The sequence below is a fragment of the Ambystoma mexicanum genome, chromosome 9, assembly GCF_040938575.1.
Source record: "Ambystoma mexicanum isolate Mex_15411 chromosome 9, UKY_AmexF1_1, whole genome shotgun sequence".
NCBI classification, from domain to species: Eukaryota; Metazoa; Chordata; class Amphibia; order Caudata; family Ambystomatidae; genus Ambystoma; species Ambystoma mexicanum.
In genome coordinates, this window is record NC_090931.1 from 805,901,533 (window position 1) to 805,921,620 (window position 20,088).

General features: G+C 49.2%; 1 protein-coding gene across 1 annotated transcript in view; it reads left to right on the forward strand.

Annotated features, from left to right (window-relative positions):
• Nucleotides 1–20,088, forward strand: part of ZC3H15 (zinc finger CCCH-type containing 15) — a 605,333-nt gene that overhangs the window by 487,302 nt on the left and 97,943 nt on the right. Inside the window, exons 7-8 of the mRNA XM_069615782.1 lie at nt 5,770–5,916; nt 6,067–6,171. Coding sequence (XP_069471883.1) covers nt 5,770–5,916; nt 6,067–6,171 — 252 coding nt within the window. The remainder of the gene's footprint in view (nt 1–5,769; nt 5,917–6,066; nt 6,172–20,088) is intronic.

Genomic DNA, 20,088 nt, shown 5'->3' on the forward strand with positions numbered 1-20,088 from the left:
CATGCGCGCTTCAAGGCGGGGCTGGCAGAAGCAAAGATGGTCGCTCAAGACATCATGGAGTCCACTGTGGCACATAGACACCTCAGGCCGTGCCATCTGCATCACCATTGGACATGAGAACTGCCTGACTTCAGGCTACCAGGTTCAACCCGGATGTCCAGGAGCACATATTAGACCTTATGGTAGCGACCGTTTTCATTCCACCACTAATGAGGAACTTGATAAGAAATACTGTTCCCAGACTGCAAAATCCTTAAATATCCTCACAAAGTATACACCCAAGCCGTACAGCCAGACTCGCCAGTGTTCCGACAAGGGGTGGGCCTTTAGCGGGTTCTAGGGCTTTCAGGAACGAAGGTCCAGGCGGCCGGACCGATCTCCAAGTCAGCACTGCCACAAACACAAGGCGGGGAATAAGGGCTTCTTTCAGTCCCCCTTCCTCAGTGGGGAAAAAAGGCATTTTCCCCACTGCCGGTCCACGTGTCTCCAGGGGGTGGAGGGCTGGCTTGCCCTTCACGCACAATTTTGGCACGCGAGGTTCATGGAGCCCTGGATCCTATCAGTAGTGTCCACTGGGTACTGCCTTCCCATTCCTCCCTCCCCTGGACTCCCACAGATTGGGACAACAAATTCGATCGCTCGTAGAGAGTCAGGCAGTGGAAGAAGTCCCAGCCTCCCAGCAGGGTATGGGCTTCTACTCCCAAGATTTTCACCATACACAAGAACCACCAGGCTGGCCCGAGAGTTGTGTTGGACCTTTCCACCCTGAACCTTTCCCTCCCTCTTCAAAAGTTCAAGATGGTTACCCCAGTGCTTCTTGCAGAGACGCTGTGCGACGGAGACTGAATGAGCTCCATGGATCTGAAGGATGCATACCTCCTACATGTCCCGATTTGGCAGCTTCATTGGTCCTTCCTGAAGTTCAGGATCATGGGTTTTTATTTCCAATACAAGCTTCTTCCCTTTTGCCTCCATTCAGCCCCCAGGGTCTTAACCAGACTTATGAATGCAGTGGAAGCCGTGCTCAGGGCCACCATATCTATCCATACTTAGACGACTGGCTCATCAGGGCGAGATCCCTACAGGCGGTCCATCACACCACCTCCGCCCTCATGAATACGCTACACGAATTGGGATTCTCCATCAATCACAAGAAGTCACAGCTGGAGCCAACTCAGTCTCTGGCGTTCCTGGGCCTCATCTGGGATACGAGCTCCGAGAAAGGCTTTCCCTCGGAGGACAAGATCACAGCCATCAAGAGGGCCACGGGGCATTTTCTCAGCAGAGCGGTGACCTCAGCATGGTGGTATCAACACCTCTTGGGTATCATGGCGGCATGTCTACTGGCGGTGCCATACACGAGGCTCAAAATGAGAAGATTTCAGCTGCACTTTGCAGCCTCATAGAGTCAGGAGCAGGATTCCCAGGCGGAACTAGTCGGCATTCCTCCTTTTCTCCACCAGGACCTTGTCTGGTGGCGCACAGAATGCAACTTGAGGATAGGCAGACCCTTCCGGCAACCAGCACCGCAGGTTACCATCATGACGGACTCTTCCTTGGAGGCCTACCCTGGACAACCACAGCGTCCATGGAGTTTGGTCTCTTCAGGAATGGCTAGAGCTGAAGGTGATCTGGCTTGCTCTCAGTCTTCCTGTCTCTTATCAGTGGCAAGATGATACTCATTCAAATGGACAACTCCACCAGCATGTATTACACCAACAAGCAGGGTGGCACCAGGTCTCCTCCTCTATGCACCCTGGCAGTCAGCATTTGGAAGTGGGCTCTGGAGAACAACCGTCACTTGAGGGCAATCCAACTCCCGGGGGGAATCCAACCAGGAGGCGGACAGGCTCAGCAGACCGAGTGCGGACAACTACGAGTGGCAGTTAACGAACATGTCCTTCAGGGGATCTTCAACAGATGGACATCCTCGGGTGGATCTTTTTGCCACCTGGTACAACAGGAGGTGCCCCCAGTTCGAATCATGGCAGGGGCAAGGCCGGGGCTCTCTGGGCGGCGTAATGCAAATACAATGGGACAACATGAACGCGTATGCCTTTTCTCCTTCTCACCTGGTCCACAGGGTAATCTGCAAGAGCCGGTAACCCCGACGCCTCCGGGTCATCCTTATAGCTCTGTGGTGGCCCACTAGGCCATGGTTCTTGGAACTGCTGAGCCTGTCGAAACAGGCACCTGTGCGCCTTCCGCTGGGTCCAGCTCACCTGCTCTCACAGCAGGTGGGCATGGTCATGCACCCCGCCCCCTAGAAACGAACCCTTGCAGCGTGGTTCCTGAACAGGTCACACTAGGGCATCTACATCTTTCTCAGGCTAACCTAGACATTATACAGGGTGCCAGGAGCGATGCTACCAGGAGCCAGTACAAAAGCAAGTGGACTAGGTTCTGCCTCTGGGCTTCATCAAAGCAGGTCCATCCATTGACCTGCACTCTGGACGATGTCCTCCTTCTCTGCACACCTCGCACACTCAGGGGTACAGATGGACACACGTCGCACCTCTATTTGGCAGCAAATCGGAGCCTACCGGAACTCGTTAAAAGGGGTATTTTCTCCCTCTAATCCGGTGGTTAAAAGACATCTGGCAGGCCTCACCATGCTCTACCCGCCCATCAAGAATCCACACCTGGTGTGGGACCTTGATCTGGTCTTGGGCGCTCTGGCTCATAGACCATTCATCACTTTTAAGTCCGCCCTACTGCAGCGAAATAAAGGCACTAGTGGCTTCAGAGACTTGTACTACTTTTCACAGAGGCAAGGTGATGCTTGGAACGCACCACGCATTCTTACCAAAGGTGGTGGCCTCCTTTCACCTGAATGAGGAGTAGTGTTACCCACTTTCTTCACTGACCGTAAGGGCAATGCTCAGTGTTCTGCCCTATCTAGCTGTCAGGCGCGCTCTAAAATTCTACCTGGCCAGGACTAAAAGCTTCCGCAAATCGGAGGCTCTGTCACCTTCGGTGGGCCAAGGCCAGGCTATTAAGCTTCTAAAGCCTCCATAGCAAGATGGACGGTAGCGGCCATCAAGGAGGCATATGAGGGACAGCACAGGCCGCTTCTGGCAAACATGCATGCCTACGCTATCAGAGCCAAAGCTACAGCTGTGACTTTTCAGAGGCATGTTCTGTGACAGGTCATCAGCAGGGCCGCTACGAGGGCACGCCTTCAGCCTTCTGCAAGCACTACTGTTTGGATGCCAGCTCCAGGTCAGACGCGGCATTTGGGCAGGCAGTGTTAAGGTACTTGTTTTCTTAGGAGGTTATCCTCTCCACCCTGGGGCTGCATTCAGTTGTAATCGGCCATACAGTATTGAGGGGAAAGGGTCATAGGAGTAATTCTAAGTTACTCACCATATTGACTAACGTACTCCTAGTCCATAGTGCCCTTTCCTCCATATGTCCCACCGTGATCACCCCTAATAAAACTGGTGCCATTAGGCAATGATAATATTGTAAAGGTGTCAAAGGGGACTGTGGGGTGGTGCCGGTGGGCGGAGTCAGGGGAGCGCTTGCTCCCAGTGCTTCACCCCCGCGTGCCCTTACATTTAAAGGGGAAGATTTTTTTCTGTTCTCCCGTCCCTAGCGAGGGACGCCCATACTGTATGGAGGAAAGGGGACTAAGGACTAGAAGTACGTTAGTCACTACAGTGAGTAACTTATAATTTTCCATTAATGGGTGAAGAACCCAAATCTACATCTAGCCCCATATTCAATGGAATCTTTATATTGAGGTCCCCTCCCACAATTAGAAGTCCAAGATGATCCACCTTATCTAGTACTTTATCCACGGTGCATAGATTCATATGCTGTTCCCTATCTGGCAGGGCATATACATTGATGGTTAAAATCCCATAATTCCCATATTAATTTCCATCATTCCCTCCATCAGTACTTAATTTTTCTTAATGGACCATCCTTTGTCTACTCTAATATGAAGGCTTTCAATTATCACCTTGCATAGCATCAGCATTAATAAATGTTCCACTATCAAATTCTAGGAGTTGCACCATCCATGTTTCTTGTAGCATTATCTTAGTGAATAGATGAGTTTTCACTGAAACCATCATCCCAGATGTGTAAAACCCCTGCTATTCCCGAAACAGAAGATTGTGATGTTATCAGGACTTTTTTAAAGTGGGATTTAAATGCCAATGGTAACCATTTACAGTAACCATCTCTAGATTCACTATCTTCTCAGACATTGTTTGGTATCTTGTCTACATTGGTACTCCTATTTCTCTGTTGATCCTTCTCCCTACCTGTCCCTACTATTGTTGCCTTTCTACATTCATACCCTCTTGTATAGTTCTTCCTTGTGCTCCATAACCTAGTCCAATAATTCACCGATTTGAAATACCATGGGAAGTCGGTTGATCAGCCCCTTCTACTTGGTCTAGTAGCCGAATATCATCCTCTGAAATCACCATTAAAGTTATTACGTTTTTTATGATTTGCATGACTAATCTTCAGTTTATCTCAGGGTTTTGATTTACTGATACGTGATTCATCCTTAATGCTTCAAATCCACTCCATTTACTAGGTTAATCATGGTCCCAACAATAATTACATTTTTTGTATTTACCACATTTATTTGTCGTCCCACATTCTCTACAGATTTTCCTCTTTTGGGGAGTGCTTTTGGGGAGTGGACAGCCACTTGTTCTGGTCTAAAAAATGTTTTAAACCTTCAGTACTGTACATATCCCCCTCATCTCTCAACCTAGTGTTCCGCTGTCTTTCATCACGAATGCACTTATTCTTTTTCTCTACCACAAAATATGATCAAATATTCTTTTCTTTTACTTTCAGTCCCTTCTTGAAGGTTGCAACCTTCATATTCCTCAATCGCCATAACACACTACATTTTGTACAGCCCCATCCTTTCTTTCACTTTTTCCCACCAGTCTTCACTCTTATTGTATTAGTCCTTTCTCCTTCATTCCTTGTTCGATCCTCCCCTTCTAAATTCTCCTGCTCCTTCTCAGTCAGTGAATTCAGACATTACAAAACCAAATTATCTAGAGGGTTCCAAAGGAGACTAACATGGGTAACTTTTCACAAGGAATCTAATGCTGTGGTTTAAAATGGCGCCTTTGCTGGATAAAATCAAAACAAATGCTTATTTTGCTTAATTTAAACTTGCTAATGTGGCACCCCCAGTGCATGAGAATGGGAACGTATGCTTATTTTGCTTAAAAAATTACCATTGCTATTTTGTTTAACGAACGGCCATAACAAAAGCTAAAAATGTGCTTAAACGATCATATTAAATTCGCCAAAAGTTAGTACAAGAAAATCTGGGAAATACATACAAGAAAATCTGGGAAATACTTTTTACCGACACACAGTACACATCCCCAGTAACAGAAAACCTGTAATTCAATCATGCCACCCGGGAGACTATCTACCTTTTGGAAAATCATACACAATGCCAAAGGCCTCAAAAAAAATTGAATACATTTTGCAAACAATTACTGGTGCAATAACCTTCAGGGAGAAATAGTCCCCAAAATAGGAATGCTGTCTAAAAGTTCTTACCCTCCCCTTGTCTTCTATTTGAACAAGTATCCACTTTTCTGTCAGTGATACAACCCCTTGTGTTAGTGATTTGTTCAAAATTGTTTTGCACTCTTTCTCCCTATCCTCTGCTCTGTACTGCTGATTATGCAAATGTTAATGTTGTGCCTTATAAACTGAAGGCCTAGTGACCGAAGTGCGTAAATGATATTAACTTTTACATTTGTACTTTTACAGCGTGCTGCCTTAGGACCAAATGTTACCAAAATTACGCTGGAGTCTTTTCTTTCATGGAAGAAAAGAAAACGACAAGACAAAATGATTAAGCTAGAAGAAGACATGGAGAGAAGGAAAGCAGACTTTAAAGCTGGAAAAGCTCTTGGAGTATGTTGATTAAAAAACTATTTGTAAACTTTTTATTCCTTAATACTTTCCTTATCATGAAAAATCAATGTTAAGATGTTCAAGGGTTTCCAGGTTATTACCAAACATGTGTTGAAATTGTTTTCCATGTTTCTTTTGATCTGTTAATAGATTAGTGGCCGTGAAGTCTTTGAATTTCATCCTGAATTGGTGGATGATGACGATGCCGAAGCAGATGATACAGAGTATGTTCAAGATGAAGAAGACTATGATGATGTAAGTATGTTCCTCCAATTAGTATTGCAGTGGTGATGTACGAGTAGAATATATCTTGTAGCAGTATTTCGTCCCTGGCTGACACATTTAAGGGGTTTGCTTGTGCAGTTGCGCCATTTTCATAGCGCCAAAGAAATAACTTTCCATTTGTGAGTGAGGTGTTTGTTAGGCGTTTCCAAAGGGCGTACTTTGGGATAATCAAAATCACTGAATTCTTTTTAATTTGGTATAATTCCTTACATTGTGATGCATGTCGGACTCCTGCTTCTAAGTAAATGCTGTGGTAATCTCCGTTATTGCCCATTGTAATAGGGGGCTTATTTGACCTCTGAAGGAAGAAAAGGTGAGTTTGGTCTGCTGTGGGATTCAAACTGTTGTAGTGCATGCTGCCCATGGCCGAGGCGAGCATTTAACTTGTGAACTATCCAACCAAACATATTACATTTTCTATCTTGCAAATGCCACTGTATGAGCCCAATACTCTTCCCTTTACTCTTCCATCTTTGTCTAACACTATCATTTCTGCACTGTATGCCTCACATGTGCCCTCTGTCCCTTTGTGAGCCCTGAAAGTCACCTTTACAGTGTTTGAAAACTGACCGCATTCACCCTTCCCCTTGATGTACCCCACACTTCCCCTTGGTCTATCCCACCCTGCCCTTTACTTGGTCTACCCGTTTCCCATCCCGATGGACTGGAGTACTCTTCCCTGAATCACTGTGCTCCTTTACTATTTTCATCTGCAATTCCTCCTTCTCCACCCATCTCATTCCTCTATTTTCAACGCTAATTACCAGACTAATCCCTTCTAGAGCAGTGGTCTTCACATCTTTTGGCATGGAGCTCCCTCCGGGAAAAAGGTGGACAGGCCGGGCACCCCCAAAAAAGCCAAATGGGCAGTAAGTCCAAATGGCTAGGAACTATGGCACGTGCTATTACGGCACCATACCCCCAGTATAGTCCCTAGCCTCCCCACCTGCTCCCATCAGTCTCTGGGCTCCCTCATCCAACTCCTAGCCCAGTCCCTAGGTTCTCTCCACCAAAGACCCTGGGCTCTCCCTACCCTGCTCCCACCACTATCCCCTGGCTCCTCCCAGCCTGCTCCCACCACAGTCTCTGGACTCCCTCCACCCCGCTACCAGCTCAGTCCGAGAGCCAGTGGCGGCTGTTGAATTTAAGTGGAGGGGCATAAATATTTTACACAGATCTGCCACATGACAGAGTAGCGATGGAGCCTAAACCAATCATGGGTGGTTAGGGGGCAGAGGGGGAGGAATCTCCCCTGGAATTTTCTTTAAACAATGGGTGCAATTGGCACTGGGTGGTAAAGGGGGCAGGCATGGTATTTTTTTGGACATCTAGATGTCCAGTAAAAAAAAAATACCATCCCTGTCCCCTGGGCTCCACCGTACCTCAGGAGAGCTGATTTTGGCAAGTGGGCAGGGGGTTTGTGCAACAAAAGCATTTTTAAAATGCCTTTGTTGTCCAACCCTCCCCCACCACCATTCGCCAAAATCGGCCACGGACCAACATAAACACATTCACAGAGCAAGCACTCTTATCATTCACACAAGCACACATCATACACTCACTCATACCACAAGCATACATGCATAACATAAACCTACCTTCTGCCCCAGTCCTGAAGTGTCCTCCCCAGCGCTCCAGCTCCTGCTTCATGAACAGGAATCTGGAAGCAAGAGGTTCCTGCACATGCACGCAGTGGCCCGAGCGTGGGTGCTGAAATGCCCTGCTCCAGCCTGCTGTTTTCTGTATGTGCGAGGACGCGCCAGAGCTCCCCCTTGCACATACAGACATGCAGTTCCCCAGACAGAATTTCCAATGAGCTATTCAAGGCTTGCGAAGTAAAACTCCCCCAGTCTTGCATGACTCATTGAGCATGTGCGACTTTGACAGTTCATCCAGCCCAGGAGCGCTCCCTGAGCTGGAAAAAGCAGCTCAGGGGAGCGCTCTGTTTCACTGGGCTGGCTCCTCCATAATGGGTGAGGGGTCAGCTGGGTCGATGCCCCCTCGCCCATCATGGAAGAGCTGCCCCTGCCCAGGGCCCCGCCCCTTCCTGCATAGTCCCTGGGATCCCCTTAACCCACACCGAACATAGTCCCGGGACCCCCACCTGCTCCAAAAAATAACCCAAGGGCTCCCCCACCGGCTCCAAAAACAACCCTAGGGCTCCCTTGTCATGCATGCTGGACATATTACATCTGGACCTGGAACAACATCTTCACGCAGGACGAGTTATGCTCATAGAACTGCTAGACCGTTCTATTCTAAATGGAGATTGTTTGATGCACTGCCGGGAAAACGATGTCTGCATTATTCCCGTCGTTAAATTGACGTGATTCAGGTTAGTCACATGTGTTATGGTAGTACGTTCATAAGCAGTGTGGATACGTCGCTCGCTGCTTCTGATTGAACCAATATGGTGTTTGGTAGCTGAAACCCTTGATCTGCGTCCTCGCATTTTCTTCAGTTACTTCCTTGGCTCCTTCTGCGTGTTTTCTGCCACACGCGAATTCCTGGAGCTGCTGCCTGGAAGTCGCAGGTTGGCCGCACTGTCTGCGTGCTCTTCAGTCGCGTGTATTCTGACACGCGGGTTCCTGATTTCTTTGCATGCTGCTTTCCTGACTACGTTAAGTTTGGTCGTGTGTAAATCCCACGCGGACGCGGTTTCCAAGCTCTGCTGTCCTGGGCTGCGTGTACTTTGGTCGCGTGTTAAATCTCACGCGGACGCTAGCGCGGCTGTTCCGGTTGCGTGTACCTTGTTCGCGGGTAATACACACGCGGACTCTGGAAACTCTTCAGGTACGACTGCTCTGACTGCGTGCACTTCTGTTTGCGTATCGCACGTGGTCTACTCTACTCTTTACACGCTGCGGTCCTAGTTGCGTGTCCTTGTGTTGCGTGTGAATCCTCACACTTGCAAGAGCGGCTGTCCCGGCTGCGTGAACTGTCGCGTGTAAACCTACATGCGGGCTTTTGGAACTCTGTTGAAACGTGTAATTCCACACGCATACAATTCTTTACTTTGGAGTGAATCCCTGGCACCTGTGATGAGTTAACATGTGGACTCATTTCATCATGTTTCTGTTCTACATGGGAAAGGAAGTATTTCTTTTTGGAGGTGATTGTGCACAGTACTTTGGACGCTATCCTGTGGTGCAACAACCCGGTATCTAGCGTGAGCCTCGTGCCGTTCGGGATAAGTCTCCCTTACTAACCTTCCCCTCCTTTTCGTTGTTTGAACTCCTGGATTTCTTCAGAGACTTTGATGGAGACTTCAGTTATAAGCCTACAGGTCAGTGTTAGTTAGTGCTCTTGCTGTTCTATAGTTGATTTGGGACAGTTTCTCATGATACTTTATTTATCCTAGGCTGACTTCCTATAAAGCTCCCACGCCCTTTCCAGTGATCCCTCTCTCTGCCTCGACGGCCAAATACAGTAGGGAGAGTGGGGTCGTGGGACATTTATTGTCTCTTTGAGAATGACTTTCCCTTTCCCCTCCCTTCAGGGTTGTTGTCACATGCAATCTGTTCCTCAGCTATGGAAAGGACACCCTTTAGGTTTTGCCCGCATTGCAAAGGCAAATTTACCTGGAAAGACCAGCATAAACGGTGTAACCGTTGCTTGCCCCTCGACCACAAAGATGACGGCTGTGCGGCTTGTCAGCTCCTTAAGCCGAAGACTTTGAAAGACAGTAGGGTCAAGAGGTGGGCAGCCTATGCCATGTCTAGGTCTGATTCATCACCCGCCGCCGGCGAAAGTGACGAGGAATATGACAACCCGACGTCCGTTTCGGAAGTCGTAGACCTCTAAGCAGCGTTCACGCTCCTCGTCGTCTGTCTCTGGCCCCGACAAGCTCGGTTCACGCCCTCCTTATTGGAATGAACACCCCGGCGACCAGGACGCACACAGAAAACACTCCCATAAACATACAACCCATGGCTCTTCCTCGTCGAAGACGGACGAGAGCATTAGCGCCAACGGAGCCGCAGGTCCTACCAGCGGCCTCCTCAGACCGTAAGAGTCTGAAGCCCCCCTCGCAACCGCAAACGTGACTAGCGACTGGGCTACCCCCAGATAAGGGCGCTATCACTAAACCGCCAGACACGCACCGGCAGAGAGCGCCCGTCAGCGTAGAGCAAGCGACTCCTGTAACATCGACGCCAGAGGTACCCTTGACAGTTTAGTTGTTGAGATCCTGGCAAGGATTATTTCCACCGATAGCCAGAGACGGACAGCGAAAGAGACGTTGGTTACCGCTCATAAGGCCCTGGAAACGCTGAAAAGGTCAGAAGGAAGGCAGGAACTGTCCGCTCTGTCGAGAGGGACTCCTAACCTACCAGAAGGCTTTTCAGAAGGCGAGGGGAACCTCTCTTCGACGTTATGGGATAGGTCGAAGTGTTTTCTAACGGAAGGCCCTCCCTTTTCTCCCCCTAACCGCTCCGGGGTACATCAAGAAACCCTAGAAAGACTCCAGTTCTGTTTGGACAAAATGGAGAGGTTTATGGAGACTCAGAACCTTCCAACACCCAAGAGATCAAGAGAGGGACCTCAGGAGGATCGCAGGGCCACGTACCCCAGGCTGTTTGATCCCCCCAAGAGGATGTAGATCTATATGACCTCACTGGAGAGGACCCCCACTTTCAGGATGATGACGAAGTCTTAGGCAATGAACAAAACCTAGAGGAAGGTGGTTTTGAAGACAACCCGGATATGGGTGAGGGGGGCTTCGGAGAAGGCTCAGAAGAAGGCTCTTCACAGCCCTGGCAGTCCCCATCAGCATTTTCAGACCCTGAAGCCATAAACCTGTCCCCACCCAAGGACTCACCTATTAGGAATACATCTCCTATAGACGATCAACCTACCTTTTAATGCACTCCTACTCAAGGCAGCAGCGCACTTTGAGATCGAGGCCGGGGAAACTTCTCCTGACATTGACTTTGTAGAAAAGATCATTAAGGAGAAACCCCCTGTCAGCCAAACCATTCCCCTCCTCGCCTCAGTAAAGAGACAAATTATTCCTTCACTATCCACTCCCGCCTTGATCAGAGGGGTCAACCCGAGGACAGAAAAATTGAGTCCTTCTCCATCGGACCCGTTATACATCAGGGGCCACTCTGTACCAGACTCCTTAGTGGTGACAAATACCAGGAAGAGAGCAGGGGTCCCGCTGTCAACTAGCGAGACACCACCAGATAAAGGGGGTAAAAAATTGTATGCCCTAGGAAAGAGGATTACAGCCTCAGCTGCCTTTTCCGCAAGAATTGCCAACAACAACTCTTTGCTCCATTGTGCATCTGCGTAACTTTGCCAGCAAACTACGTAAGGACATTGAGGAGGTACCGGAACCCCTACGTACTCTCCTTCTACCCACGGTGACTGAAGGGACCTTAGTCAACCCAAGCATCATTAAAAATACTCTGGATGCTGCAGAGACGGCTGGGCGTTCCCTAGTCCAAGGAATCCTAACCAAACGCCATGTATGGCTACGCAATTCAGGCTTTAAACCTGAGACACAAGCATCTCTTATTAACAAACCTATAGAAGATTCAAACCTCTTTGGTAAGGCGGTGGATGAGGCACTAGAGACCGCAAAGAAGGAATTTGACACAATCAAGACACTAGATCAAATTTCAAGGCCTCCCAACAAACGTGGTGATGGCAACAAACGTTTTTTTCGAGGCCAACGCCAGCAGCAACAACAGCATCATCAATACTGTGCAGGTAACTGGTCCTCTAACCAAGGCACCAGTGGACAATATAACCAAAGAGGAGAACGTCGTGGCAAGGGTAGAGGTCGGGGTCCCACCCCTAGAGGTTCCCAAGCCACCAACACCAAATGACTCAAAGATTCGGGTCCCCTCCCATGCTTCGCCGGTCGGGGCCGGTTAGCATCCTTTCTTCCAGCATTGGAGGGTATAACATCAGACCGCTGGGTACGATCAACCATAGCCCGCGGCTACTGTATAGAATTCAACAGTGCCCCTACGTACAGACCCCCAAGGGGATGACGCATGTCGCCAAAACACCTCGCCATCCTTCTTCAAGAAGTGGACCAACTACTAGAAAAAGGAGCTATAGAGGTCGTGCCTCTATCCCAGGTAACGGAAGGTATTTATTCAGTGTACTTCCTTGTACCCAAAAAGGACTTAACCATGCGCCCTGTACTAGCGAACAAATTTGTAAAACCTCATAAGTTTCATATGGTGACTCTACAGGAGGTAATCCCCCTGCTTTCACAGGGAGATTACATGACAACACTGGACATGAAAGATGCATACTTTCATATTTTAATGTTGCCAGCGCACATGAAATACCTCAGGTTCATGATAGAGGGCAAACACTACCATTTCAGAGTGCTACCCTTCGGCATAGCATCAGCACCGAGAGTATTCACGAAGGTACTGGCAGTGGCAGCGGCCCACCTGCGCAGGTTGTCCATCCCAGTATACCCTTACCTCGACGATTGGCTCATAACAGGGGATTCTTACGAAGCATGCTTCTCAACTACCCAAAAGACTGTAGCCCTTTTGTTTCAACTGGGCTTCTCCATCAACGAGAAGAAGTCCAGCTTAGACCCCAGCCAGATCAAACAATTCCTAGGGGCTCTAATTCGAACAAAGGACGGCCTCGTCTTCCCCTCCAACGAGAGGGTCCAAAACATGCTGTTTCAAATCCCTCAATATGTGGCCGGTCAAGAGATGATGGTACGCAAAGCAATGCGCTTACTAGGAATGATGGCGTCATGTATGTATTTGGTACCTCACGCGCGTCTGCGCGTACAATGCATCACTCTGTTTCTCTCTTGCTAAGAGAGAACTACCCTTCAAGCCAAGAGCACACTCCAATCGAGGCACCGAGGCTTCAATAGCTTTCATTGCAAATGTCCCTCTTGAGTCCATTTGCAAAGCGGCAACCTGGAGTTCTGTTCACACCTTTACAAAACACTACTGTCTAGATGCCCACTCTAGCTCTGATTCCCAAGTGGGACAAGCAGTATTAAGACATCTTTTCGCTACTGTTCCTTCTCACAACCCACCTCCAACTCTGGGTACTGCTCGCTAGTCTATGCACAGCATGTGATTCTAAGCAGATTAACAAACATCAGAAGACAATGCATTACTTACCGTAAAAGCATTTCTGATGTATCTGCTTAGATTCACATGCGCCCACCCTTTCTCCCCGCTCGGATGGAAGGAACATAGACTTTCTTCTATATCTCTCTTTTCTGTACTCACTCACGTCTAGACGGCTCCATCAGGGCAGAAAAAATACAAACAGAGGGACCTTGACGCGTGAGGGATTGTGGGTACACTGCACGTCACAATAGGGATAGTGTTACAGACACGCCTTGTCGACGTCCCCTTTTCGACTACGAAAAACAAAATGCAATACTCCGCAGTGACCACTGGATGTCGGACTATGCACAGTATGTGAATCTAAGCAGATACAACCATCAGAAATGCTTTTACAGTAAGTAATGCATTGTCATATATATATATTTCTGATGTTTGTTAATCTGCTTAGAATCACATGCTGTGCATAGGTCTGACATCCAGTGGTCACTGCGGAGTATTGCATTTTGTTTTTCGTAGTCGAAAAGGGACGTCGACAAGGCGTGTCTGAAACACTATCCCTATAGTGACGTGCGTTGTACCCACAATCCCTCACGCGTCGAGGTCCTCAGATTGTTTTTATCCGCCCAGCTACTGGTCGCCTTTACGCGGAGCTCCTCGAGAGACATTGCAGATGTCATCTCCTCGACCTTTGGTCGTTTTTTCTATTTAATATCGAACATATCGATCCCTCCCTCGATGCTGTTGTGAAGCTGTCTCCGCCGAGCAAGATCTTCGACGGAGGAGACGAGCGGAGGAGATCCTTCGGCGTTGCCGAACACGTGGCCTGGCCTCGCAGGCCATATACAGTAGGGAGAGTGGGGGTCGTGGGACATCTCTGGTTCTTTTAAACTGAGAATGCCTTTCCTTTTCACCTTCCTTTCCCTTGGGGTGGTTATCACGATTTATTGCCTCGGCTATGGAGAGGACACCCTTTAGGTTTTGCCCGCTTTGCAAGGGCAAGTTTACTTGGAAGGACAAGCATTCACGGTGTAACCGCTGCTTGCCCCTCGATCACAAAGAGGAGGGTTGCACGGCTTGTCGGCTTCTTAAGCCAAAGACTCTAAAAGACCGTAGGGTCAAGAGGTGGGCGGCCTACGCTATGTCAAAGGCCGATGCTTCACCCACCGTTGCTACCACCGACAGTGACGAGGAACGTGATAACAGGACCTCCGCTACGGAAGTCGAAAACCCCCCTAAAGAGCGCTCACGCGCTTCGTCGTCTGTCCCCGGCCCCGACGGGCTCGGCTCACGCCCTGCTTATGGGGATGAACACCCCGGCGACATTGACGCACACAAGTCCACACATAAGCACACAACCCATGGCTCTTCTTTGTCGAAGGCGAAGAGAGCATCAGCGCCCAAGGAGACGCAGGTTCCACCGGCGGCCTCCTCGGACCGTTCGGGTTCGAAGCCCCTCTCGCAGCCGCGACCAGCGACTGGGCTTTCGGCAAATAAGGGCCCCCATATCATCGGCCGGCGCGCATCAGCAGAAAGCGCATGCCGCCGTAGAGCGATCGACACCCGTAACGTCGAAACCACAGCCCTCCGCTGACAAACGAGTCGCTGAGAGCTTGGCGAGGATCGTGGTAGCCGACGCCCACAAGCGTACGCCGAAAGACACGTTGAGCTCTACGCATAGGTCGAAAGACACGCCGAAAAAGCCAGAAGAAAGGCAGGGACTACCCCCTTCAGTCGAAGGGACCCCCGACACACCTGAGGGCTTTTCGGAGGGCGACGGGACACTTTCCTCGACGTTGTGGGAGAGGTCGAGCCGGTTTCAGCTACAAGACACTATTTTTCCCCCGCTAGACCGCTCAGGGGTACCCCATGAAACCATGGAAAGGCTTCATCTCTGCATGGAAAGAATGGAGAGGTTTATGAAAACCCAGAACCCTCCCACTCCCAAGAGAACAAGAGAAGGGCCTCAGGAGGACCCCAGGGCCAAAATTTCGAGACAGGACACAGCCTCAGACTTCCATAGTGTGTATGACCTCACTGGGGAGGAACATTACTTGGAGGAGGAGGATGATTTTATGGACGATGAAGAGGGACGGAACCAGGAAGAAGGTCTGGAAGACAGCCCAGACTTAGTAGGAGAAGGCTTCGGAGAAAATCCAGGAGAAGGACCTTCTCACCCCTGGCAATCCCCATCAGTATATTCCACACTGATGTCCTGAACCTAAATCCTTCTGACAATTCACCTGTTAGAAACACGTCTCCCATTGACGATCAGCCCACATTCAATGCCCTGTTGCGCAGAGCAGCAGCACATTTCGAACTGGACACTGGGGAGCTCTCTCCCGAATTAGACTTTGTAGAAAGAGTAATTAAGGAGAAACCCCCGGTCAGTCAGACCATTCCCCTCCTCGCTTCGGTGAAGAGAAGAATCATCCCCTCGCTGTCCACACCCGCACTAATCAGAGGGGTTAATCCTAGAATTGAAAAACTTTTCACTCCTTCACCCTCAGACCCGCTGTACATCAGAGGACATTCCATCCCGGATTCCCTGGTAGTAACCAATACAAGAAAGAGGGCAGGGGTACCACTTTCCACCAGTGAGGCACCACCTGACAAGGAGGGCAAGAGGTTATATGCCCTCGCAAAAAGTTACATCCTCGGCTGCTTTTTCGGCTAGAATTGCGAACAACAATTCTTTGCTCGCTAGCTATGCGGACGCGCAGTGGGCCAAACTGCGCAAAGACGCCGAAGAAGTGCCGGAACCGCTACGTACACGCCTGCTAACTATTGGCGAAGGAACCCGGGTCAACCAGAGTATTGTAAAAAACTCTCTGGATGCTGCAGAAACAGCGGGACGTTCCCTGGTTCAGGGAATACTCCTAAAACGCCACGTATGGCTGCGCAACTCAGGGTTCAAACCGGAGACACAGGCGTCTTTAATAAATAAACCTGTTGAAGACTCTAACCTCTTCGGGAAAGCGGTGGATGAGGCTCTGGAGATGGCTAAAAAAGAGTTCGATACTATCAAAACTCTTGACCAAATCTCTAAGTCCTCTACCAGACGCGGCTATGGCAACAAATGCTTTTTTCGTGGCCAGCGCCAACAACAAAACCAGCAGCAACAGTACCCTGCCACCAATTTCCAAACCAATAGTGGCCAGTAGAGCCAAAGAGGCCAGCGCCGGGGCAAAGGAAGAGGTCGGGGGTCCACCCCCAGAGGCTCCCAATCCCCCAACAACACCAAGTGACGCGAAGATTCGCGTCCCCTCCCATGCAACACCGGTCGGGGGTCGGATAACATCCTTTCTTCCAGCATGGGAGGGTATAACGTCAGACCGCTGGGTACTTTCCACCGTAGCCCACGGATACTGCATCGAATTCAACAGTTTCCCAACATACAAACCCCCGAGGGGACGACGCATGACACCGGAACATCTTGCCATCCTTCTCCAAGAAGTACAACTACTGCTGGAAAAAGGAGCCATAGAGGTCGTGCCTCTATCTCAGGTAACGGAAGGTATTTATTCAGTGTACTTCCTTGTACCCAAAAAGGATCTAACCATGCGCCCTGTATTAGATCTGCGCCCAGCGAACAAGTTTATCAAACCCCAAAAGTTTCGTATGGTGACCTTGCAGGAAGTGATCCCACTGCTATCACAGGGAGATTACATGACAACATTGGACATGAAAGATGCATACTTTCATATTTTAATGTTGCCAGCGCACAGAAAATACCTCAGGTTCATGATAGAGGGCAAACACTACCAGTTCAGAGTGCTACCCTTCGGCATAGCATCAGCACCAAGGGTATTCACGAAAGTGCTGGCAGTGGCAGCGGCCCACCTGCGCAGGTTGTCCATCCCAGTTTACCCTTACCTCGACGACTGGCTCATAACAGGGGATTATTACGAAACATGCTTCTTCAATACCCAAAAGACTGTAGACCTTTTGTTCCAGTTGGGCTTCTCCATCAACGAAAAGAAGTCCAGCCTAGACCCCAGCCAAATCAAACAATTCCTAGGGGCTCTAATTCAAACAAAGGACGGCCTCGTCTTCCCCTCCAAAGAGAGGGTCCAAAACATGCTGTTTCAGATCCCTCAATATGTGACCGGTCGAGAGGTGACGGTACGCAAAGCAATGCGCTTGCTAGGCATGATGGCGTTGTGTATTTATTTGGTACCTCACGCGCGCCTGCGCATGCGCCCAATGCAGGAGTGGCTCTACAGCCAGTGGTGTCAGGCCAGCGGACTATGGGACGATCTAGTGGTGGTCTCGCAGGCCTTGGTTCTCTCGCTACGGTGGTGGACAAAGGAAAACCTGGGAAAAGGGAAACCCTTTGCCACACCCGCGGCGGAAGCCACTCTAACCACAGACGCATCCCTCACATGATGGGGGGCTCACCTATCCCATCAGACTGCTCACGGAGTGTGGACTCCGAACGTAGCATCCAAACACATCAATCTACTGGAGCTACTAGCGGTGTTCAAGGCGCTAAAACCCTTTCAGGAACACCTACAAGGCAGGACAGTGATGGTCCTTACAGACAGCACCACAGCCATGTATTACATCAACAAGCAGGGGGGAACCCACTCTCCAGGACTGTCCAAACTGGCCCAAAATATATGGAAGTGGGCTCTTAAACAAGACATGTTCCTACTGTCACAACATGTACCAGGGGAACTCAATCTGCTGGCAGACAAACTCAGCAGAGATTTCCCCCTGCCCGAAGAGTACGAATGGCGACTGCACGAAGACATCGTCTTCGATGTCTTCACACAATGGGGATTCCCAGAAATAGACCTGTTCGCAACCCTGGAGAACTCACAATGCCTAAGTTACGCCTCCAGGTACCCCCAGAACCAATCCAAGGGGAACGGTCTGTCGATGCAATGGTCAGGGAAATTTGTTTACGCTTTTCCCCCCGACTCCCCTTCTCAACAAAGTGGTGCACAAGATGCACCAGGAACAAGTAACCATGATACTGGTGGCCCCAATGTGGGCCCGACAGCCATGGTTCGCTCACTTGATGGAGATGTCTCTATCCCCCCCAGTGAAACTCCCCTGCCCGTACAACATTCTGTCACAAGACAAATGCAGGACCCTGCATCCATGCCCCCAGAACATGAATTTAGCAGCTTGGCTCCTGAGATCATAGAATTCGGACATCTACAGCTCCCGCAGAGATGCATGGACATCCTCAAAGAAGCCAGAAAACCTAACACTCGCCACTGCTATTCTAGCAAATGGAAGAGGTTTGTCATCTGGTGCAGGGGTAAGAGCATCAACCCGATTGACTGCTCTCCCACACATATTGTTCTATACCTAACCCACCTATTGGATTCAGGTCTAGTGTTCAATTCCAAAGTCCACCTAGCGGCACTTTCTGCATACACCACTTCCCAACTCAAGGTGTCGTGGTGGAAGATCCCTGTTATAAAGGCCTTCATGGAGGGAGTAAAGAGAATACACCCCCCGATAGCTGACCCGGCTCCCGGATGGGACCTTAATGTGGTACTTACCAGACTCATGGGCTCACCCTTCGAACCCATGCACAAAGCATCTCTTAAACACCTCACTATTAAAACTGCTTTTTTAATAGCTATCACCTCCATCAGGAGAGTAAGTGAACTTCAGGCTCTTTCTGTTCTAGACCCCTTCGTTACAGTTCAGAGATAAGGTGGTTCTACGCACTCACCCTAGGTTTGCTCCGAAATTCATCTCAAAATTCCACGTAAACCAGTCTATAGAACTACCAGCGTTCTTTCAAAATCCTTCCAACTTGGGAGAAAAAACTCTGCACACACTAGATGTGCGCAGAGCGGTCATGTTCTACATGGAAAGAACCAGACCACTGAGGAAGACTAATCAGTTCTTCGTCTCGGTGGCAGCAGGAAGAGAAGGGGATGCAGTTTCAAAGTCCACTATCTCTAGATGGATTGTTCAATGCATCACTCTCTGCTATACTCTTGCTAAGAGAGAACTGCCCTTTAGGCCAAGAGCACATGCTACTCGAGGCACGGGGGCGTCCATAGCATTCATTGCAAATGTTCCCCTTGAGTCCATCTGCAAAGCGGCTACCTGGAGTTCTGTGCGCACCTTTACCAAACACTACTGTCTAGATGCACACTCTAGATCTGACTCCCAGGTGGGACAGGCAGTATTAAGACATCTTTTCTCTACTGTTCCTTCTCATAACCCACCGCCAACTCCGGGTACTGCTCGCTAGTCTATGCACAGCATGTGATTCTAAGCAGATTAACAAACATCAGAAGACAATGCATTACTTACCGTAAAAGCATTTCTGATGGTTGTATCTGCTTAGATTCACATGCGCCCCCACCCTTCCTCCCCGCTCGGTTGGAAGGAACATAGATTTCCTTTTATATCTCTCTTTTCTGTACTCACTCACGTCTAGAAGGCTCCCTCAGGGCAGAAAAATACAAACAGAGGGACCTCGACGCGTGAGGGATTGTGGGTACAACGCATGTCACTATAGGGATAGTGTTTCAGACACGCCTTGTCGACGTCCCTTTTCGACTACGAAAAGCAAAATGCAATACTCCGCAGTGACCACTGGATGTCGGACCTATGCACAGCATGTGAATCTAAGCAGATACAACCATCAGAAATGCTTTTACGGTAAGTAATGCATTGTCATATATATATATATATATATATATATATTTTTTTTTTATTTTTTTTTTAGTCCTCTGCGACTCCAACCTTTGCATCCTCTGTTCTCCTTCCCTCCCCCTTACCCATTTTGGCTCTCACAGAGCCCACAGCAAAGTTCACAACATCAGCCTACTGCTTTAACTTG